The sequence below is a fragment of the Vipera berus genome (assembly GCF_964194415.1).
Source record: "Vipera berus genome assembly, contig: HAP1_SCAFFOLD_228, whole genome shotgun sequence".
NCBI lineage: Eukaryota > Metazoa > Chordata > Lepidosauria > Squamata > Viperidae > Vipera > Vipera berus.
In genome coordinates this window covers 1-24,481 of record NW_027673511.1, presented here as the reverse complement: position 1 = coordinate 24,481, position 24,481 = coordinate 1, and the positions used below count along the sequence as shown (strand labels likewise).

At 45.5% G+C, this 24,481-nt stretch overlaps 1 protein-coding gene across 1 annotated transcript in view; it reads left to right on the top strand.

The window, feature by feature from the left end:
- Positions 1–23,385, top strand: part of LOC308679345 (copine-2-like) — a gene marked incomplete at its 3' end in the record, with an annotated part of 49,625 nt that extends 26,240 nt beyond the window's left edge. Inside the window, exons 4-5 of the mRNA XM_081346955.1 lie at positions 1,791–1,865; positions 23,302–23,385. Of these exons, the coding sequence (XP_081203081.1) occupies positions 1,791–1,865; positions 23,302–23,385 (159 nt within the window). The remainder of the gene's footprint in view (positions 1–1,790; positions 1,866–23,301) is intronic.
- Between the last annotated feature and the right edge of the window lie 1,096 nt (positions 23,386–24,481).

Sequence of the window (24,481 nt, the reverse complement as noted above, 5' to 3'; positions counted from 1 at the left end):
ACAGTGTTATTGTGAAATACAATTTTAATTACTTACGATTAAACCTAACAATCGGCCCTCTGAGTAGGGGACTTCTAGTGGCTCCTTCCCATATGCAAGTTCTTAACCTAGCAGGAAGAATATTACTAATAAGCTCAGCGAAGTAACTCTGTTTATCATTTTAAGTTGTGGTTGGAAGAAAAGCCTAGAATAAATTTCCTCCCCCTAATTTTCTTCAGTCCATCAAAGGTTGGCGTTTGGTTGGGTGGGTGGAGCTGAGAGAACAGCTGGCTCAAAATCCTCCAGGGAGCTTCTGTGACCTATTGGGGGGGGGACTGGATCTGGGGTCTCCTGACTCCTGGCCTGGCGCCTTCACCACTGAACCCCACTGTCCCCAGGGCCGAGAAGGAAGGATTGGTCTAAATTTACCCAAGGTGCTCCTGTGCCTGCCGAAAAACAAGGACCCGCATCTCTCTATTCCTGGTCCTTCAGCTCTGCTGCCCACCAATTCTGCTAAGAATGTAGGAGACATTTCCGACTAAATAAAACTAGCTTTGCTAGGGTTTGTGCGGCTGGGTTTTGCACAGTGGAAGCTACATTTAGCAGGTAGCCATGGGTACCATCAGTAGGCAAACAGATGCCAGCTTGCAGCTCATCCCTCTTGACTTAGCGATGCCCGCTCTGCAGAATGAGCAGCTTTCTCTGTAGCATGAGAATTCCACCCGTCTCTTACTAATGGTGGCCCTGATTTCCCTATTTGCCCGTATGTGCCTGTGTGTCACCAGGCGTGCATATCTATAGGATGTATGCAAATGGGATGTCAATCTGCCGAAAAAACCCGCTGTAGCTCCAAGCACCTCTGCCAAAGGGTGGGGTGGGGCAACAGCTGCATTGAAGCTGCTTCCCACCCAGCTCTGCAAATAATGGGTGAGTTTTTGTTCCTGGCTCAGAGAAAAATCTTGGCCAGACGGCGCCCCCAGACTGACCCCATTGGGGAGGAAATTCGAAGGCTGGGGACACCAGTAAAAAAGGGGAACACGGAAGCTTGGGAGCAGGCAGTATAAGTGATCCTTGACTTACAATCAGAATTCAGCCCAAAACGTTAGTTGCTGAGCAAGACGGTTGTTAAGACATTGGACAACCATTTGTCTGAGATGGTATAGGTATAGTTGAAGTCCACAAGTCTTAAAAGTTGCCAAGGTTGAGGACCCCTGGTATAGGGTCTCCGGCTTGAGCAGGGGGTTGGACTAGAAGACCTCCACGGTCCCTTCCAGCTCTATTCCAAATTGGGGGGAAAAAGAATATCTCTGAAGTCACTGGGAGCTGAATTCAGTTTGGAGGAAAGATGTTTACTTTAATTTGAACACCCCGAGCTATGCACCCACACACACCCCTAACTGAGATTAATCCTAACCAAAGTTAGCAACTTGTGTTAAACATATAGCACAAGCAGTCCTCACTTACCGAATGCAATTGTAACTCCGTTATTAAGCCATGCGGTCTTAAAGTACTACAACATCATCCTTTGTGACCTCCTGCCAGCTTCCTCATCCACTTTGCTTGTCCGAAGCCGGAAGTGAAGTTTAGAAATGGCAATCATCTAGGATGCCGCAACAGCTGCAAATTTGAGGACCGGTTACAAATCCCGTTTTTCAATGCGCCGTCATCACTTTGAATGGGTCCCTGAATGAGTGGTTGGTAAGCGAGGGTTACAATAACATATTGAGTGTGCGAGTGAAACCGTGCTATGCCTCATCAATCTAGTCGTCTTAAATTTCCCTGTCCCCCCCCACTTTCTTTTTTTTCTTTAGATTGTCTCAAGCAAGAAAGTAACAAGAGCTCTCGTTCTCGGGAATGGAAAACCAGCCGGAAAGGGAATGATAACGGTAAGGTGATCTTTTCAGACATGTGACATTAAAAGTGTGGAATCCAAGCAGAGGACCCAAATCCAACAATCAAAGCTCACCGCAGTGATTTATTAGACAGCACATACTGGATTGGGGGGGGGGTCTCCTCCAAAGGAATCACAGGAGGCACCCCTCTGCAGGCAGAGAAGCACTTGTACATTTTAGGAAGCAGGGGAAATGCATGCATACGTATTCATAAGCAATGGGGTAATAAATCTCAGATTATTTCCTTCCCTTCTGTTATCTACCGAGAACAATAGTCTTAGTTAAAAGAAACATTTGCACATTCGGGGGTTGCTATGGGAATGTTTTGATAGAACTTGCCACAGGCCACCGTGAGCTATAAGGACAGACTCTTGTATGTCTCAATTTGTCTATTAAAAAAGAGTCCCATTCACCTGAAAACTGGTTTTCCCCGCAATCCTAAATCCGGTTCCTATGCTGCCACCAGAATAATGTCTGGTGGAAATATTGTGCCTTATGTAAAATGCTCCTGTTCTTTTAGTTATCAAGTTTTATTTTCTGCTACGATGAGAGTCTAATGCTACCACTGAAATAATGTAAGATCTAAATGGTTTTACACCTTAACTAAAATGCTCGTGTTTTTTCTTTAATCATCGAGTTCATTTTTGGCTCAGTTTGTTGGTATATCTTCATCGTAAATAAATGCCAGGCCTACATTTGATAGCAAATGGTCAAGGGATGGAAAGAAATCTCACTGTCCATATCCATCTAAGGGGGCCTGAAGTGAGATAGAGATTCAACAGGCTTCTTGGTCTAAGTTGCAACCGTTAAGAATGGAACTACTGTTTTCTTTCCAAGTAATGAATACAAAAATAAATCTCTCTTGTATTATTCTTATTCTTATTATTTATTATTATTAGGCAGCCAGGCTCTTGAGATCTGGTATGATTTTTATGTGAGAATGCTAAGAATCACATGAGATTCCAGGCAACTTTTATGTCTTGTGGAGGTTGTGTTGTTAACCCCTTTGTAGGGGCACTGGAGTAGAAATGGCCATAAGGCTGGTGGGTTCAGCTGCCTGAAGATACGTCTAGTCCAGTGATGGTGAACCTTTTAGAGACCGAGTGCCCAAACTGCAAACCAAAACCCACTTATGTATCGTCAGGTGCCGGGTGGGCATGGCCCATTGGGTGGGCGTGGCTGCGGTGGTAACGGCAGACTGGGTGGGACTAAAAAGTTCAATCAGTTCCAACTTTGTGAGATTATTTTTTTTCCCATAAGAAGCTGAAATTGATTGATTGATTGATTGATTGAACCTTTTTTTGTGTGTGCACACGGCAGTGGAGGCCTAAAGCGAAAAGGTTTTATAAAACCCAGCTGAAGGCCTAGGACTGGGGCGATGGCGCACATGCCCACAGAGAGGGCTCTGCATGCCACCTGTGGCACGTGTGCCATAGGTTCGCCACCACGGGTCTAGTCTAACGAAGGGAAGGCTATGGGTTGACATGATAGCAGTTTTCCAATAATTGAGGAGCTGTTACAGAGAAGGGCGGTGTGTCAATCTGTTCTCCAAAGCACCTGAGGGTAGGACAAGAAACGGGTAGATCATTAAACACAGATCCAACTTGGAAATAAGGAGAAGGCAAGCCAGTGGAAAGGCTTGCCTTCAGAAGTTATGGGTGTTGCGTCACTGGAAGCTTTTAAGAAGAGATTTGCCTAGAATGGTATAAGGTCTCCTCCTTGAGCAGGCAGTTGGACTAGAAGGTCTCTTCCAACCCTGTTGTTCCATGTTCTAGTGGCAGTGGAGACAACACCTCTCATTGTGTTGGAAGAGAGGCGGATGTGTGTTCTTCCCTTGTTTCAAGGGGTGAATCCTTTGGAGCTGGGTCAACTATTGTTCCAAATTCTGTTATTGTGTTCCTCTGCTTCCTGGTTTGGAAATCCCAATTATATTTCCATTCTGTTCAGTAGGGTAGAATGGTCTATGCCAGGGGTGTCAAACTCAATTTCATTGAGGGCCGCATCAGCATTGCGGTTGCCCTCAGGGGGCCAGGTGGGCGTGGCCTACTGGGTGGGCGTGGCTAGAGTGCGTATGGCCTACTGGGTGGGCGTGGCCAGCTCTACATCGTTCACATCAAGGGTGCCTATGGGGGGCCTGGGCAGGAGTGAGGCAGAGATCTGAGGGTCTCTGGCAGAAGGAGGGTCTCTGGGCCAGGGCCAAGGCAGTGGGGGCCATTCCTTCACTGTTTCCAGGATGGCTTCGCGGGCCACATGAAACCACTTCGCGGGCCGCATCTGGCCCCCGGGCCTTGTGTTTGACATGTCTGCCGTAAGTCACAGAGCTGCCCAAACTATGTGCTACTGGCTGGAACAATGGATGGGAACTAAACAAGGAGAGAATAAGGAGAAACAGTGAGGACAAATAACCAGTGGAACCACCTGCCTCCAGAAGCGGTGAATGCTCCAACACTGGAAGCTTTTAAGAAGAAACCGGACAGCCATTTGTCTGAAATGGTCTAGTCCAGGGGTGTCAAACTCAATTTCATTGAGGGCCGCATCAGCATTGCGGTTGCCCTCAGGGGGTCGGGTGGGTGTGGCCTACTGGGTGGGTGTGGCTAGAGTGCATATGGCCTACTGGGTGGGCGTGGCCAGCTCTACCTCGTTCACATCAAGGGTGCCTATGGGGGCCTGGGCAGGAGTGGGACAGATCTGAGGGTCTCTGGCAGAAGGAGGGTCTCTGGGCCAGGGCCAAGGCAGTGGGGGCCGTTTCCTCACTGTTTCCAGGATGGCTTCGCGGGCCACATGAAACCACTTTGCGGGCAGGATCCGGCCCCCGGGCCTTGTGTTTGACATGTCTGGTCTATGCAATTGGTCATTCTGCTTTGTCGAGTAAGATGTCATTTATGAGATGGGTTGTCCCAAAATTGATTGATTATGTGCTATTGTGTTGGTATTGATTCTGCTATCGATTTTCTCCATGAAGATATGGCCCTGACTTTCTCCTTTGGGTCTCTCAGTGGTGCAATGATCACCACTGTAACTAAGTCTAAGTCTTGATGTTGGTCATCTTCTTCTTTTCTTTCCTACTAGCATTTCAGTTTTTCCCCAGAGAGCAGGGTCTGGATGAGGCTTGAAGGACAAAGTTGGTAGGATAACTTGAGCCTGGTTATTTGTGCCTCAAGTGACATCTTTGGACTAATTTGTCCAATGATCCATCAGTTTGTTTTCTTGGCTGTCTGTGGAGGTCTCAGGCTGTTTTCTCCAGCTCTAGAGTTCAGAGACCTCAGTACTCTTCCGTTTCTTTGAAGTCTTAACTTTCACTTCCACAGAGGGTCATAGGAAATGCCATGGATTGCACGATTCTGATCTTTGTAGGTTTTATTTATTTTTATTTTATTTTAATTCCATTTATATCCCGCCCTTCTCCGAAGACTCAGGGCGGCTTTACAAGCTTAGCAGTAGCCTTCATTCTATGTATATGCCTGCTTATTAGGGCTTTCACACCCCCCCCCAAGCGGCATTATTACAAAGTCAGCTTAATTGCCCCCAACAATCTGGGTCCTCATTTTACCTACCTCGGAAGGATGGAAGGCTGAGTCAACCTTGAGCCTGGTGGGACTCGAACCTGCACTGATTGCAGGCAGCTGGTGTTACTTAAGGAGGTTATGGAAACAGTTGGATCATCTGACTGCGGGGGGAAGGGGGAGGCGCTCTCATGAGACCCTCAAATCTGAGTGGTGAGAAGCCCTCAGGTAGGTCTGTTGTAACTACAAACTTTTGTAACTTGAGGGTGACCTGTATGCCCAAAGGTCTTCTCCTAAAAACGGTGTTTTGGCTTTAATAGATATGTTAAACCACTTGATTCAGATTTACTTATTTATTTACATTCAGGCAGAAAGGTCGTGGAATGAAGTCAGTAAAAGCTAATAATGACTTAATACTCCCTCCCTTCCTTTCCCTTTTATATTAAACCTCTTTAGAAGCCGGGCCTTTTCCGAGAGCAAGCTTTTACTGACTTGTTCGCACACTCCTGCCCCCAAACATGGATCCGTTTGTTTTGCCAATTCTCTCATGTGCAAAAGAGCCGTGAGACCGAAACAATTGCAAAGGGCTTGATAAAGAGATAATCTGGAACATTGGTGAGTAAGAGCAAGCTTACTACTTAGCAACAGGTATCTTAGCAACGGGCCTTCTTCTCACTGCACACGGAGGTGGCCTGCCTTTTCCATCCGTTCGCTGTGCGGATGAAAAGGAGCGCGCTCAGCCTGCGCAGGGAGTAAAGCCAGAAACCGTCCTATCTGAACCGTATTTTAAAAGGGCTGTTTCTCTCCATGTCCCGTTCTCTTTTATCTTGTGTATCCGTCAGGTGGGGAGAACAGCTTGTTCCATGCTTAATAATGACGCAAACCTATAGGGTGAGCTAGAGGGCTTGTGAGGCAGAACATGTGCTAGGAGATCACGCAACAACCTCTGGGGAAGTTTTAAAAGGTTTAACCCCTGGGCTGCATTGAAGACAAGAGAGGAAAAGAAGTAAGAACTCCAGAGAGTCTTTGAAGGTTTAACTAACTGCTGAAAAAGCCGGGCTAGAAAGCGTGCAGAGAAGAACAAAGAGGAAAAGGCGTCCATCATACAATGAACACTTGAGGGATCTCAGTATCTTTAAGGGTTAGGGATGTAGCCTAATGTAAGAGAAGGACCTGGGCAGACATGATAGCTGTCTTCCAATATTTGAGGGGTCATCGTAGCAAAGGGCAGGGTCAACTATTCTCCAAAGCAGCTGAAGGCAGGACAAGAAGCAATAGATGGAAACTAATCAAGGAGAAATCTAACAAAGAACTAAGGAGAAATGTCTTGTCAGTGAGAACAATCAACCAGTGGAACGGCTTGCCTTCAGAAGTTGTGGGTGCTCCATCACTGCAGGTTTTCAAGAACAGATTGGATAGCCATTTGTCTGGAATGCTATAGGGTCTCCTGCCTCCAAGGCTCTATCCAACCCTACCGTACATATGCTTTCTGTTTAAATGCATTTTAATATCTTCTAGCTTCTCTTCATTTTTATGTATCTTCTATGTATCTTATCTATTTTAATTGACTGCATCCCATCCTCTTTATGCAGATCTAGGGGCTGCAAGAAAGATTGGCTTGACACCCCCCCCCCCGCCGCCTTTGTGTATTACATTTAGATTCTTGTTTTCTGTACACTTTCTGTTTTAATATATTTATATAACTTGTTAGCTTTTCAGAATTTTTATGTAAAAGATAAAGGTTTCCTTGTTCCAGTTATATCTTGGTTTAGGGCAATGCCCCCCAACCTTTTGGGCACCAGGGACCGGTTTTGTGGAGAAAGGTTTTTCTGTGGACCAGAGAATGTGTGGTTTTGTGTGCTGCCTGCATCCCGTGGCTGGGGCTTTGCTTGTTTGTGCGGACCGGTTGCTGGCATGCCGTGGCTCGGTACTGGTCCACGGACGGGCGGTTGGGAACCCCGGGTCTAAGGCACAGTGCTCCTCTCTCTTTCTTAGTCAAGGGAACCAGCGTTTTCCGAAGACACTACCATGGTCATGCGGCCAACATGGCTATACGCCAAAGGCACACGAACAGTTTACCTTCACACCACAGTGGTGCCTATTTATCTACTCGCATGTGCATGCTTTCGAACTGCTGGGTGGGCAGGAGCTGGGGCAGGAGCGGGAGCTCACCCGGTCGCGTAGCTTTCAGGTCTCAAACCCGGGCTGCCAGCTTACAAGCTCAGCATCTTTTAACTGCCGAGCCGTTGCACCCCTCATTTTTCTTATGTATCTTCTGTGTTTTTTCACTGACTGCATCCCACCCTCCTTATGCTGGTCTGTGACCGTAATAAAGATTTGATTGGTTGATTGACTACCCTTTGGATACTACATGGATATGAAGGTATTGGAGATATAATAGATTCAAAGTACGTATAGTCGAGGCTATGGTCTTCCCAGTTGCAATGTATGGCTGTGAAAGTTGGACCATAAAAAAGGCTGAGCGCCAAAGAATTGAGGCCTTTGAACTATGGTGCTGGAGAAGACTGCTGCAAGTCCCGTGGACTGCAAGGCGATCAAACCGGTCAGTCCTAGAGGAGATCAACCCTGACTGCTCTTTAGAAGGCCAGATCCTGAAGCTAAAACTCAAATACTTTGGCCACCTAATGAGAAGGAAGGACTCACTGGAGAAGAGCCTCATGCTGGGAAAGGTTGAGGGCAAGAGAAGAAGGGGACGACAGAGAAGGAGGTGGCTGGATGGAGTCACTGAAGCAGTAGGCATGAGCTTAAATGGACTCCAGAAGATGGTAGAGGACAGGAAGGCCTGGAGGAACGTTGTCCATGGGGTCGCGATGAATCGGACACGACTTCGCAACTAACAACAAATAATAGATTTAGGCCATCAGGTGATTGCCTAAAGGAAACCAAGCCCGTTTCTCCTTTGGAAGGACAGACACTAAAGCTGACGCTCAAACAGGCCACTCATTGGAGAAGACCCTGATGTTGGGAAAGAGGGAAGTCAAAAGGGGAAGGGGATGGCAGAGGACGAGAGGGCTACAGTAGATATTGTTATCGACACAATAAACCTAAGTTTGGGCAAACTCTGGGAGACAGGAGGATGGAGGGCCTGGCACGCTGTGGTCCATTAGGTTGCAAAGAGTTTGGATACAACTTAGTGATTGAACAACGACGACAAAACACACCAAAGCTAATCAACAATTAATCAGTGGAACGGCTTGCCTTCAGAAGTTGTGGGTGCTCCATCCCTGGAGGCTTTTAAAAAGAGACTGGACAGCCTCTTGTCTGGAATTGTACAGGATCTCCTGCTTGAGTAGCGGGTTGGGCTAGAGGACCTCCGAGGTCCCTCCCAACTCTTATTATTCTGTAAATTCTGTAGTCCTGTAAATGGAGGAGAGGAGGTCTATAGGAGGTTCTGCCTGTTTCTGTGGCTCTGTTGCCACGGTCAAGCATCTCTTCCTTGTTTTCATTCAGAGAGCTGAACACTGTGGTGTTTCTTGACTGTCTGTTTTTTTGTCTCTTGGAGTTTTCTTTCTGGTCCTCATCATTTGCGTCTTGTGGATTCACTGAGATGATACAAACAGAGGACCTGCCCATAGGTTAACATGCTGGATGAACTTTGCCAAAATATGGCTCTAAAGAAAGAGGGCCTGAAGCCCAGTTGTGATTTCCAGCACTGAATGTGGAAAACAACCATTTAACACACACACACCCCAAAAAACCCCAGACGGCAAGTCCATCTGGCTGCTTAATTTCAAATGATGGCTCTTTTGCTATTTCTGTGAACAGCCTTAATGGGGCCTTAATTGTGTGCTTTGCTGATCTCCGGTTTGGCCATAACAGAATGGAGCTTTCCAAGCCTCCTTCTAGTGGAATTGTGTTTCTTCTGCTACAGAGGACCATGGGTGAGGGAATCCCGAGCCTGGGAGTGATGTGGAGTCTCTGGCTGACGTCTGGGCCAATCCTGCTCTCCAGATGTGCTGGAGAATGACTTGTCTTCTATGGCCTGCCACATCTGGAGGGATTCTGGTTGGGGAATATTGTGCCAATCCCCTTGTCACCAGGGCTGTGACTTATTTCAAAGGAGCTGATATGTGCACCAAAGCAACTGTAATTGGGAGGGCCGGGGTGGGAAGGGGAGAGAATGGGAAAAAGGGATGGCAGTGAAATGCAGAAAGTCCAGGCACTGGCAGTAAGCTCACAAAGATTCACAAAGCACCGTTAGGATCTTACGGGCTGTCCATTCTTCATTTAATCGAAAGGGGACTGTGTTTTACTGCGCCATAAATCTGTCTATGTGGGAATGACCAAAGGAGACAGGAGGAAGAGCCACAGAGAGGACAACCAGCTCACAGAAGTCTTGCAAGATTTTGTTAACGTAATAACAAATAATTTTTATTATGAAGATGGAGCTTCTTCTTCTTCTTCTTCTTCTTCTTCTTCTTCTTCTTCTTCTTCTTCTTCTTCTTCTTCTTCTTCTTCTTCTTCTTCTTCTTCTTCTTCTTCTTCCTACTACTCCTACTCCTACTCCTACTCCTTTTGTAAGAAGTTTCTTTGTCAAAGGGGTGTGTGTAGGGGCTATATGGAAGAAAATAAGTTTGGTTCTATGCCTGCCTCACGAATACATTTTACAACTTGCTCTGATTTGTCACCTGCCGAGTAGCAAACCTGCTGTTACTGCTGCTGAAAACTCTCCTAGTGCCATTCAGTCTCCCTCTGCACCCAGTTGCTCAGCAATCAAGTCAGAAAGGTTGCAGAAAAATTATCTCCATGGAATAGAGGGGAATCAGGCCAACACCTGAAGTCTTGATGAAGTCTTATCAGCTGTACAAATGGCTTGGCCCAGAATGGCCTTGTTGCTCTCTCCCAATTGAAGGAAGCCTTCTGCTGGAAGTCTGGAGATTCTCAGTCATCCAGGTCATGGATGTCCCAAAGGTGCTTTTTCAAAAGGCAACTGTGCTTCGTTATTTTTTTTTCCCTTGAAGACATTTCACTTCTCACCCAAGAAGCTGCTTCAGTTCTAACTGAATGGTGTAGAATGGAAGGGTTTATATTCCTTGCAATCATTTGATCGTTTGCACTCTCTCTGAGAGTCGTTGAGGCTGCTGGAGGTTTATCTGTGCCCTCGGGGTCACCTGAATAGTGCAAATGGGTGTCCTTTCAGCCTTTTCAAGAAGGTTCCACACCCAATTGCACTTCTTGGATGTCCCAGGAAAAACAAAGAAAAAGCACCTTTGGAACCAGGCACATATTATCATCTTTGGTGGGCATGCCCTAAAGCTAAGATTTCGGTCAAGAATACGTATATGGCTAGAGAAAACGACTAAAAAAAAACACATATGATTTTAAGCCAGAATTATTTCTGTTAGGTATAATAGCAAGGAGGGACGCGGTGGCTCAGTGGGTTAGGACGCTGAGCTTGTCGATCAGAAGGTCGGCAGTTTGGTGGGTCGAATCCCGAGTGCCGCGTAACAGAGTGAGCGCCTGTTACTCATCCCAGCTTCTGCCAACCTAGCAGTTCGAAAGCACATAAAAAGGCAAGTAGAAAAATAGGGACCACTCCGGTGGGAAGGTAACAGCGTTCCATGCACCTTTGGCGTCTAGTCATGCCGGCCACGTGACCACGGAGACGTCCTCGGACAAGCGCTGGCTGTTCGGCTTTGAAACAGAGATGAGCACCGGCCCCTAGAGTTGGAAACGACTAGCGTGCATGTGCGGGGGAACCTTTACCTTTACCTTTATAATTGCAAGACAGTATGAGAAAGAATGTGTATATTTAATGTTACATGTACTAACCGCAGCGAGAATTGTATTTGCTCAACATTGGAAAGATGAAGAATTACCAGTGGAGGAAGAGATAATTAAGACAATTTTGGACTGTGCAGAAATGGACAGTCTGACATTAAAAATGAAGGAGAAAGAAGACTCAGAATATTTTAGAACATGGGATACATTTTATCAATGGCTAGAAAAACGAGGTAGAGAGAAAGGAGTTTAACATGTAAGTACACTAAATATCGGAACCCAGATAACACGTTGCTGATAAAATACTAAGGATGTGTGATTATAAAAAATTAATAAAATATTGTTCAAAAAGAAAGAAAAAGCACCTTTGGGACCTTCTCCTGGAAGAAAGCAGAAGAAGACTTGGCTGCCTTTGTCGAAAGGAGAGAAAGGCGGGTGAGTGGGGTTGAATGAATAGAGCTTTTGTAAGTGTGCAATACATAACCACTTGATTCATTCAACTTGATTCACTCATTGATTCATTGCACGGTTGACTTTGGAGGATTTGCACCACTCGTATGAATGAAAGAGTCACAGTGTCCTACCAACAGTTCTCAGTCTATGCCCTTCCAGTTTTAAACAGAAGGATTCAGAGTCTGCGTAGTCTTGGGCGTGAGGCATTTTTCCAAGTGGCCAGTGCGAATTACATACCTTCTGCTGCTGTCTTCTTGAGTTGGATAAACCTTCAGAGAAAAAGCATCTTCAGGAAGATCTCAGATTTCTGTCAGCTTTTCCTCTAAAACTTAGACCTGGAGCCAGTTCAGAAGGTCTGTTTTGCTCCAAGGCAAACGAGAAAAGCAGGCTCCTGCTTTTATGCAGGATAGATAAGGAGCATGGTGGCTCATGGGGTTAGGACGCTGGGATGGAGTTAGCAAGCCTGCATTTCAGACCCAAGTGCTGCCATGGGGCGGGGTTGAGCTCCCCACCCTTTGCTCCAGGTTCGCTCCAGGTCCTGCTGGGGACATGAAAAGAGCCCCGAATTGGGCGTCTGCCAGGCAACAGAGCTGTCACTGCTCATCCTTTCAACCCCAAAGTGCCTCGGTACTTCTGTCCCAAGTGCTTTGCCACGGGATACGCAGTACTTGGCCTAACAGTGGTACCTGTGAGAGGGGAGTCTAGACATTTTATTTATTTTTATTTTAATTCCATTTATATCCCGCCCTTCTCCGAAGACTCAGGGCGGCTTACAAGCTTAGCAGTAGCCTTCATTCTATGTATATGCCTGCTTGTTAGGGCTTTCACACACACCCCAAGCGGCATTATTACAAAGTCAGCTTATTGCCCCCAACAATCTGGGTCCTCATTTTACCTACCTCAGAAGGATGGAAGGCTGAGTCAACCTTGAGCCTGGTGGGATGCGAACCTGCACTAATTGCAGGCAGCTGGTGTTACTTAAGTAGGCATCAGCCCACTGCTCCACCAAGGCTCCACTCTGTGTCCTAGTGGACCACCACTTAAGTGTGAGCCAGCAGTGTGCTGCAGATGTCAGAAAAGCCAACGCAGTCCTAGGGAGCATGAACAGGGATAGCGTCAGGATCGGAAAAAGTGATAGTGCCGCTCTATACCGCACGATACTTTCTGAATACACGATTCAGAAAAGATGCTGAGACTCTAACAAAGAGTGCACAGAAAAGCTACGAAAATTGATAAGGGGTCTGGAGGCCAAATCATAACTGTTGAGGGAGCTAGGTAAATCTAGCCCGGGGGTAGGCAACCTTGGCTCTTTTATAACTCGTGGACTTCAACTCCCAGAATTCCTGAGCCAGCTCTGTTGAGGGGAAAGGGAGAGGTTTCCAAGCTGAGCCATGCTTGCTCAGGAATTCTGGGAGTTGAAGTCCACGAGTCATAAAAGAGCCAAGGGTTGCCTACCCCTGGGCTAGCCTATCAAAGACAAGAATTGGGGGGGGGACGCCTATGGAGATGCTCAGTCACCCAGGTCATGGTTGTTCCAAAGGTGCTTTTTCAAGATGCAACTGGACTTTCTTGTTTTTCCTTCGAAGATGTTTCGCTTCTCATCCAAGAAGCTTCTTCAGCTCTGACTGGATGGTGGGGAATGGAAGGATTTATACCCCTTGCAGACAGCTGGTCATTTGCCTTCTTTTAGAGAGTCGTTGAGGCCACTTGGAGCTTTGTCTGTGTCTTCAGGGTCACCTGCATGGTGTAAATGGGTGTGGAGCCTTCTTGGAACTGCTGAAAAGACTGCGTTGTAGACCGGAGACCAGTGGTGTCGTATCCCTCCCCCTCTGTTGAGAGAGGGCTGTTCAATTTTGACATAGATGGCCTCTTTGACCCCTCTTTCGAACCTTCCATTCCCCACCATCCAGTCAGAGCTGAAGAAGCTTCTTGGATGAGAAGCGAAATGTCTTCAAAGAGAAAAAAGAAAGTCCAGTTGCTTCTTGAGAAAGCACCTTTGGGACAATTGGAGCAGGGGGGGGGCATGAAAACTGTCTTGATTGGCTGTCACAGAGAAGAGGGTGTCAATTTACTCTCAATAAAAACTTCTATATAAAAAAAATTTACTCTCCATATAAGGAGGAATTTCCTGACAGTGAGAACTACTAACCAGTGAAACATCTTGCCTTCCGGAGTTATGGGTGCTGCTCCATTGCTGGAAGTTTTCAAGAAAAGCTTGGACAGCCTTTTGTCTGGGATGGAATAAAGACGCTTGTCATGGGCAGGGGGTTGGACTAGAAGACCTCCAAGGTCCCTTCCAGTCCTATGATTCTATGAAATGTGGCGTGAAAAAAAATGTCTTCAAGAAGATCTTGGACTTCTGCCAGCTGGAGCCAACTCAGAAGATCTGCTTCGGTTCAAAGCAAAAGGTGGGAGGGTGCCACTGAGTTTCTTATCTCAGCTTTAATTGCTTTGCCCCCCTCCCTTCCCCCCCCTGCCCTGAAACAGCTTCTCTTAATGGTCTGTTGCTCCAGGCTTTCTCCCCAGTGGTGGGAGTTTAAATGGAGACTTTCCTCTTCTGGAAAAATTGAAAAGACTCAGAGACAAGAACTATTTGCTTTCTTTCTGCTCTCTCATTCAAGATGATGCCATATTGAGCCTGCTTCCCGAAAAGCAACAATATCTTCAAGTAATATATTGTGTAATGATAAAACAGCACGGCGTAAAGAATGAAAAATGGGAGAGCTTTCCTTTCTTTCTTTAAACCAACCTAAGGAAATGCAAATTGTAAGACAATTGACAAGGCGCTTTGCAAAACAAAACAGAAGGACTGAAGGAGAAAGAGCTGAAAGAGGAAAAAGAAAATAAAAGCAGAGATTAAAAAGAAGAGGACTGATGCCTCCTTAAATCAAGGATGTGCAACTTCTCTAAACCTTGCTCTCTGCATGAGCTGCTCTCCAGAAGGTAGACTAGGCCAAAAAAGTCATTTTGTTCTTTTTTAATTGACATTAAATACGGTTCATCGCTTTCCTCTCCAGGCGTTGAGTCATTTCCCCACTTTGGTTTACATGAGAACTGCACAGACCCCACCTGAGTCTTTCAGAGGCTGAAAACTGCTGAGACCTTGAAGATCGGATGAAGATTTGGCTTAAATCAGGGATCTCCAAACTTGGCAACTTTAAGACTTGTGGACTTCAACTCCCAGAATTCCCCACCCAACCAAAGTGGTGCCTCCATAGCTTCCTCAGGAGAATTGAACAGTTGCAGGAATTGGGTATGTCTAGTCTAGTGAAGGGACGCGGTGGCTCAGTGGGTTAGGACGCTGAGCTTGTCGATCAGAAGGTCGGCAGTTTGGCGGGTCGAATCCTGAGTGCCACGTAGCAGAGTGAGCGTCTGTGACTCGTCCCAGCTTCTGCCAACCTAGCAGTTTGAAAGTACGTAAAAATGCAAGTAGAAAAATAGGGACCACTACGGTGGGAAGGCAACAGCGTTCCGTGCGCCTTTGGCGTCTAGTCATGCCGGCCACATGACCACGGAGACGTCCTCGGAGAAGTGCTGGCTCTTCAGCTTTGAAACGGAGATGAGCACCGGCCCCTAGAGTTGGAAACGACTAGTAGACATGTGCGGGGGAACCTTTACCTTTACCTAGTCTAGTGAAAAGAAGGGCAAATTCCAATATTTGAGGGGCTGCCACAGAGGCCTTCTGTGATTTGGATTATAGGACACAGTGGTGGATGCAGAAATCCTTCCTGAAGCCACTTTGAAATAGTTTCATTGATTGATTGCTGTCAAGTCCCTTATGCCTCTCAGCAAGCACATGGATAGATCAGGATGTTCTGTCCCCAACCTGGTTCTTTAGCTCTTCTATAATAAATCCATTGCCACAGTAACTAGGTCCATCCTTTGTCCTCTGCCTCTCTTTCCTTCCAACTTTCACAGCATTATGGATTTCTTAAAGAGTGTTGGACCTTCCATAGGTAGGTGGGTGGGTGGGTAGACAGACAGACAGAGACAGACAGAGACACAGACTACTCTTAATTGGAGACCACACAGACGTTTCGTGATGATCTGGCTGGTCAGGTCTTTCCAACCGTGGACCTATCACCACTGTCCACCATCCTGCTGGTCATCCTTCTTCTACTCATTCCTTTCTCTCCCAGAATGTGTCCAGAATATGATCGTTGGAGCCTGCTCGTTTGTGCCAAAAAGTCTCTAGGGGATGAAAAGAATCCTGGTTTTTGTAATATCAGTTAGAAACCTGGATCCATTTAGCAAGAAGCTGTGATTTTTTTTAACCATCATTTGATTAGTCTGACAATGAAGCAAAGGCAGGAATTGGTATTGTGCTAGGAAAGCAGATTGGGCAAATCAACAATTGCACAAGGAATAAAGCCCCAAACTGAACACCTCACATTACAGCTTAGCAAAGGGTTTGAACCAAGGCTGTGTAGAACAGAAGTCAAAATCAAGAAGTTCTTGCTTGCAGTCCTGGGAACTGGGGTTCTCCAGCTCCGAAGAAATGCAAATAAAGTTTGTGCTAACTTTTTGTGGTTGCGTACTTTGACATTTCTAAAGAGGCTTTCCCCACAGTGGCAGGACTGGTTGAGGATTAGGAGGGTTGAAGCCCAGTAGACCTTGTGGAAAGCTGTTCCACTGAGTTTAGAGCGTGTGCATTCTTTGAGAATTAACAACAGCAAAACACACACACACACACACACACACACACACACACACACACACCCCTCTCTGCTGAAATCTTTCCCAAAGGTTTTGCCCTCAGATATTAGCTCTTTATTAATGAAAGAGGTTTTTTTAAAAAACAAAAAACAACACCTTATCAAGTCTAAACTATTTGTCAGCCATAGAGAAGGCTTTGGTCATGCAATTCTCTTGACGTGGTTCCACAATGAATCTATTTTCTGCTTTCATACAACACACTGAGCCAGAAATAAATTGAATGGGCGAGCTCCCCCAAAAGAAGAACTCTGTGAAGTAAAAAAGCTTGACTTAGTCTCTGCATTCTTCTAATTTTCTTGGCGATTCTGTGAAAGCAGTTCTGCCTGGAATCTTCTTCCGTGACTGCCCAGTCGCTTCCTGGCAGTTCCCCAGCTGTCGAGAAATACTGGTCTCCATTCCAATCTCTGTTAGCGGGGCAGCGTGCCAGTTAGATTTTTTCCTATGGATGTCTGTGGAGATGCTCAGTCATCCAGGAACGGTTGTCCGAAAGGTGCTTTTTCAGGTGGCAACTTTTTCTTTGAAGACATCTCACTTCTCATCCAAGAAGCTTCTTCGGTTCTGACTGGATGGTCGGGAATGGAAGGATTTATACGCCTTGCAGACGGCTGGTCATTTGCCTTCTTTTAGAGAGTCATCACCATCTATGGCCTTCCCAGCAAGCTTCTGAAGAGCAAGGTCAGCAGGAGTCCACTTAACGATCTTGTGATCACTGAACATCTGCAGTGATTCGCTTAACATCTGTGGCAAAAACACCATGAGCCAGCAGTGTGCAGAAGCCACCAAAAAAAGCTAATACGATCCTGGGTTGTATAAACAGAGGCATAGAATCAAGATCACACAAAGTATTACAAAGCCCTAGTGAGGCCACACCTGGAATACTGCAGCCAGTTTTGGTCACCATATCACAAAAAAGATGTTGAGAGTTTGGAAAGAATTCAGAGAAGAGCAACTAAGAGGATCAAAGGCCTGGAGAATAAAACATACGAAGAACGGCTTCAGGACTTGGGTTTGGCTAGCTAGTCTAAAGAAAAGAAGAAACAGGGGAGACGTGATAGCAGTATTCCAGTATTTAAGGGGCTGCCACAAAGAAGAGGAGGGGGTCATGTTATTTACCAAAGCACCAGAGGGCAGGACGAGAAACAATGGTTGGAAACTGATCAAAGAGAGAAGCAGCCTGGAATTAAGTGGAAATTTCCTGACAGTGAGGACAATTAACCAATGGAACAGCTTTGCCTCCAGAGATCGTGGGTGCTCCATCACTGGAAATTTTCAAGAAGAGATTGGACGATCACCTGTCTGAGATGGCATAGGTTCTCCTGCTTGAGCAGGGGGCTGGACTAGAAGACCTCCAAGGTCCCTTCCAGCTCTATTCCATTCTTCATTCTATCCCATCCCATCCCATCCCATCCAATCCAATCCCATCCCATATTCTATTCTGTTCCGTTCCGTTCCATTCCATTCCATTCCATATTTTCTATTCTATTCTGTTCTATTCTATTCAATTCTATTCTATTCTATTCTATTCTATTCTGTTCTGTTCTATTCTATTCTATTCTATTCTATTCTATTCTATTCTATTCTATTCTATTCTATTCTATTCTATTCTATTCTATTCTATTCTATTCATAAAATTGGAGGCAGCTTAACCAACCACCTTGCTTAGCACAGGTAGTTGTCGACTTACGACCACAGTTGAGCCCAAAACCTGTGTTGCTGAGTGAAACATCAGTTAAGTGAGTCTTGCTCCATGTTATGACCTTCCTTGACACAGTTGTTAAGTGAACCATTGCAGTTGTTCAGTTAGTAACATGGTTGTTAAGTGAATCTGGCTTTCCCATTGACTGCTTGTCAGAAGATCTCAAAAGGTGATCACATGATCTGCAACCGTCATAAATATGAATCAGTTGCCAAGCCACGGGGAGGCTGCAACGGTCCTAAGTGTGAAAAATGGGCATAAGTCACTTTTTTCAGTGCCATTGTAACTTTGAACAGCCACTAAATGAACTTGTGGACCGAAGTCCGCAAATCTTAAAGTTGTCAAGGTTGCCGACCCCTGGTCTAGTGGCTAAGGCACCACTCTAGAAAGCAGGAGGTGTTGAATTCAAGTCCTGCCTTAGGCACGAAAGCCAGCTGGGAGACTTTGGGCCAGTCATTCTCTCTCGGTCCAACCCACCTCACAGGGTTGTTGTTCTGCAGAAAATAGGTGGAGGAAAGTGTGTTTGCCACGCTTGCTGCCTTGAGTTATTTGTAAAAATAATAAAGGTGCGATGTAGAAAAATAAAGTAAACTAGTAGCCGATCACAAACGCCCTAATTAAGAACTAAAAGCCACACGCACAACCAGGCACCATATAAATACAACGATCCAGTGCACACAGAGAGAGAAGTTCTCTCAGACTGGGCTCCAGCATGAGCCCCAAGGCTTGGAAGAATAAAACTTTGGTCCCGGCGACCAATTCCGGTTGGATCCTGCAATAAAGACACGTATTCAGCGTTGCCATCTTCACTCTGGGTGTGCTGGCTGGAGGCCCTGGAGATGGTAGTATCAGCATCTGGACACGGCCAGTTGGAGTTAAGGCTGCTGGAACGATTCTTTGCCCCGAACAGGTGCTGTTCAGAACACAGAAGCGAAGTGGGTGGAAAGGAAGCGTTGCCAAAGCTTTTGCAAATGTTCCCCACAGTGTCTCTGCTTTTGAGTGCCACAGTGGGGTGGCCGAGCTCGCAGGCAGGCAAAAGGTTTCTAGCCTTTAATTTTAAATCAGATTATTACCAGTCAGATAAAAAGTATATATTAAAACGTAGTTTAGCAGTTGTTTCTGGTGAGATGTGTGTGTGTGTGTGTGTGTGTGTGTGTGTCTGTGTCTTGTGTGTCTACCTCTGTGTAAGAGTGTGTGTGTGTGTGTGTGTGTCTGTGTGTTTCACAGTTCCTCAGTTTTATGCATGCTTAACACTGTTCCGGAAGTACCTTTCTTTAAATTTTAAAACGTGTCTGTGTCTGTGTCTCTGTGTCTGTGTCTGTGTCTACGTGTGTGTAAGAGTGTGTGTGTGTGTGTGTGTGTGTGTGTGTGTGTTTCACAGTTCCTCAGTTTTATGCATGCTTAACACTGTTCCGGAAGTACCTTTCTTTAAATTTTAAAACGTGTGTGTGTCTGTGTCTCTGTGTGTCTCTGTGTCTATGTGTCTACGTGTGTGTAAGTGTGTGTATGTGTGTTTCACAGTTCCTCAGTTTTATGCATTCTTAACACTGTTCCGGAAGTACCTTTCTTTAAATTTTAAAACGTGTCTGTGTCTGTGTCTCTGTGTCTGTGTCTGTGTCTGTGTCTACGTGTGTGTAAGAGTGTGTGTGTGTGTGTGTGTGTGTGTGTGTGTGTGTTTCACAGTTCCTCAGTTTTATGCATGCTTAACACTGTTCCGGAAGTACCTTTCTTTAAATTTTAAAACGTGTGTGTGTCTGTGTCTCTGTGTGTCTCTGTGTCTATGTGTCTACGTGTGTGTAAGTGTGTGTATGTGTGTTTCACAGTTCCTCAGTTTTATGCATTCTTAACACTGTTCCGGAAGTACCTTTCTTTAAATTTTAAAACGTGTCTGTGTCTCTGTGTCTGTGTCTGTGTCTACGTGTGTGTAAGAGTGTGTGTGTGTGTGTGTGTGTGTGTGTGTGTGTGTGTGTGTTTCACAGTTCCTCAGTTTTATGCATGCTTAACACTGTTCCGGAAGTACCTTTCTTTAAATTTTAAAACGTGTGTGTGTCTGTGTCTCTATGTGTCTACGTGTGTGTAAGTGTGTGCGTGTGTGTTTCACAGTTCCTCAGTTTTATGCATGCTTAACACTGTTCCGGAAGTACCTTTCTTTAAATTTTAAAACGTGTGTGTGTCTGTGTCTCTGTGTGTCTCTGTGTCTATGTGTCTACGTGTGTGTAAGTGTGTGTGTGTGTGTGTTTCACAGTTCCTCAGTTTTATGCATTCTTAACACTGTTCCGGAAGTACCTTTCTTTAAATTTTAAAACGTGTGTGTGTGTGTCTCTGTGTGTCTATGAGTCTATGTGTCTACGTGTGTGTAAGTGTGTGTATGTGTGTTTCACAGTTCCTCAGTTTTATGCATTCTTAACACTGTTCCGGAAGTACCTTTCTTTAAATTTTAAAACGTGTGTGTGTCTGTGTCTCTGTGTGTCTATGTGTGTGTAAGTGAGTGTGTGTGTGTATTTCACATTTCCTCAGTTTTATGCTTGCTTAACACTGCTCCAGAAGTACCTTTCTTTAGATTTTAAAACCTTCCTTAACTAAAAGGGGGGTGGTGAGGTAAAATTTGGAGTAGCAGAGATTGTAAAGCAAAGAATCATAGAGCAGAATAATACGGTTTGGAGGGGACCTTGGGGGTCTTCTAGTCCAACCCCTGCTCCAGCAGGAGAACCTCTACTAGGGGTGTCCAACCTTGGCAACTTTAAGACCTGTGGACTTCAACTCCCAGAATTCCCCAGCTGGCTTGCTTTCTTCAGGACTTGCTTGCTGTCCTTTGCTGTCCATGGAGTTTAGAACGCAGCCTCCATGAACATTTCTGTACAGATGAACAGTTTTTCGATCAATTACACCATTGAGGTTTTGGGTGCAATCCAGCTGAATCTACTACTGTGCAATTACCTCAAACATATATTTTTATCAAGGTGTTGGCACCTTCTCTTATTCTGCCCTGCTGTATTTCATCTTTTCGCAAATAGAAATTTCATTATGGAGGAAAAAAACCGAGTAGCTTTTTTTATGGTGAAGTTAACAACAGTGGAGCTGGAAATGATGATAAATAAGTGGTGGTGGGCAGAATATTCAGACCCCCATTCTGAGTCTACATACTCATTCCAAGACCAGTTTGCTTTCTAACTTCAGGTTTTCCTCTACTGAACAATGGAAGAAGAGAAAAAGTCAATTACCAACCGATTTTGGGTCTTTTCCCACTAGCGAAATCTTTGTGACTCAGTTTCTTCAGACCGCTTTGAAAGCAAATAGTGGCTAATAAGAAAAAGCTATTTTCAGCCCTGGCCAATGTCATTCTCTTTATCTATCTCTTTCTCTCACCTCCTACACACCAACATTTCCCAGGCAAGATCTGGAAAGAGGAGAAGAATTCTTGAAGAGGGTACAAGCAGATCAGTATCCCCTTAGTAGCTCTGATTGCAACCTTCAGAACATAGAAGGTGAAGCATAGAACATCAGATTTGGAAGGGACCTTGGAGGTCTTCTAGCTCAACCCCCTGCTAGAACAGGAGACTTCATGCCATTTCAGACCAATAGTTGCCCATCTCTTCTTAAAAGCCTCCAGTGATGGAGCACCCACAACTTGTGAAGGCAAGCCATTCCACTGGTTGATTGTCCTCACTGTCAGAAAATTTCTCCTTAATTCCAGGTTGCTTCTCTCCTTGATTAGTTTCCATCCATTGTTTCTTGTGTCGCTTTCTGGTCCTTTGGAGAAGAACGTGACCCCCTCCCCTCTTCTTTGTGGCAGCCCCTCAAATACTGGAATATTGCTATCGTGTCATCCCTAGTCCTTCTTTTCTGTAGACTGGCCATACCCAATTCCTCCAACTGTTCTTCATATCTTTTAGCCAGATGTCTTGGATAGGATTCCATCAGGCATTAATATCTAGAGTGATGAGAAATGGAGTCCCAAGTGGAGGAAAGCAACCTGAAAAACTACAAATATGAAGGAGCCTCTTAATCAGGACTAACCAAAATGGCTCAAGGATCTGCAGGATTGTTAAGTTCTGAAGAACTGGAACGCTTGTGCAATCTTTTATGTAATCTTGCGTTAATCTCAATAAAAGTATCATCCAATGTTGTACTTTGGATTTTTTTTAAAGGACTGGCACAATTCTGTTGCTTTTATGTGCTCCAAAAGATGCACACATTTAATGGTGATTTGAATATGATGAAATGCTTGGCAGCGCCGTGTACTTTATGTGCTGATAATGGGTTTGTATTCAGTGCATGAATTTGTGTTATTTTTCAGGCAGGAAAAAAATCTCCATTTATTGCATCTACCTCTTTCTTACTCATATCGTTCCCGTTTCCCCCATTTCTTTTCTTTGCTTAAAAGCAAATGTGTGGGAATAAAAAGGAAGCAGCCGTGTGAGAATTCAGTGGTACTTAGGAAAAAAAAAGGTTGCAAAGATGCCAAGAAAAGATAAATTATGGAAACTTCAGTCATTTGCACCAATTGAGCAGAGCACTCAGATTCCTTCCTTCTCAAGTTTGACTCAGTCCCTGCCTGCCAACATCTGTTATTTAGTTGTCACATTTAGGTCTTAATTTCCTCCAAAGAAACTAAGATATCCAAAGTATATATGGCTCAAACTCCCAATTTTAGCCCCCATTCCAATTTGCAGGGTAGGCTGGCTTTATTTTTATTTATTGCTAATGTTTCTGTGCTGTTCCATTGTAACCCACAAATCATGCACAAGAACAGCAACACTCCCCCCAACACACACACACACACAAGACAGGTAGTCCTTGACTTATGACGACCGTTTATCATCAGTCGCTAAACAAGACGGATGATAAGTGTGTTGTCCTATTTGATGACCTTTCTTACCACAGTTGTTAAATGAATCAGTGTGGTTGTTAATTTAGTAACATGATTGTTAAGGGAATCTGGCCTTCCCCATTGACTTTGCTTGTCAGAAGGCCAACGAAAGGGGCTCAGGGGACCACGGGATGTGGCAACCGTCATAAACCTCAATCCGTTGCCAAGCGTCTGAATGTTGATCACGTGGGGATGCAGGAACGGTTCGTAAGGGTGAAAAATAGTCGGCTTTCTTCAGTGCCCTTCTAACTCTGAACGGTCGCTAAGCTAAGTCAAGGGCTTAGCTGTATATGCTTCCTGACAATAATGACAATAATGACAATGATGATTCTTCAATTTGACTTTTTTGTCTCTCTCTTTTTTTCCTCGTGCCGAATTTCGTCTCTGGCTGCTGAAGAGATCCGATGGCTGGTTTGCTCATCATGGGCCCTTTCTGTTCTTGCTTTTCAGATAGCAGCCCAAGAGTTATTGGACAACCGGGTGATCACGCTCAGCATGGCTGGCAGGAAGTTGGATAAAAAGGTTTGTGTTTGAATTCCCCGTCCTCACTGAGGCGTCCGTGCGGTGGCAGTTGACTAGATTCTTCTGTGGACTCCTGAGCAACGAACGGCAACTTAATTTACGTTGTCTCAAACTATCAACAAAAATGAGTCCAGCTGGAGTTGACCGCAGGCAGTCCTCGACTTGCAGGCACAGTGGAGCCCAACCAACATTTCTTTTGCTAAGGGAGACATTTGTTAAGTGAACTTTGCCCCATTGTACGACTTTCCCTGCCACGGTTGTTAAGTGAATCACTGCAGTTGTTAAGAGGGCAACACGGTTATTACGTGACTCTGGCTTCCCCCTAGACTTGGCTTGTCAGTAAGTCACAAAAGGGGATCACGTCACCCCAGGAGATGCTGCGCCCGTCATTAATCTGAGGCCGTTGCCAAACAGCTGAATTTTGATCATGTGACCATGGGGAGGGTGCTGCAATGGTGGTAAGTGTGAGAAATGGCCATAAGTCACTTTTTTCAGTGCCGTGGTAACTTTGAACAGTCACTAAAAGAACTAGTGTAAGTTGAGGACTGGCTGTACTGAGAATCTCCATCCGACATATTGCAACGCAGTTTGGGGAGGAAAGCCCTGAAGGTTCCAGGCTGCCCACAACTTGAACCTCCAAACTGGAAACAATTCTTGGCTCCAAAGGTGCAGATTGGTTAGAGACCAAGTGCGTTGCAGCATTGCATAGCCAGAGCTGAGAATCTCACGCCAAAATCCCAAACTTCTACTTTGCTACTTTACTTTACCGTTTCTCACTCACTCCCACCCCAGTCTAACCAATCAAGTTCATGCAAGATGCTTTCATAATGGTCAGTCCAAGTGGGGCTTTGGGGTGCAGCTCCCAGCTGGGTAACCTTGAGGCAGCGTCTCAAGGAAGTACAGCTTCTACTTTCGGTTTCCCAAGCATTCCCCTTTGCATTCTTCCTCCCCGCAGCCCATGGCAGCCTGTCACCACCTAGCAGCAAAGCACAGCAAGCCTAATATGGCAGCTGACACCCCTGAGGTACATTGCAGTGACTCTCGGCCTGACTGTCTTACTCTGACGGGTGAAGCTGCTTGGAGGAGCAGCAAAAGGTCTCAAGCTAAC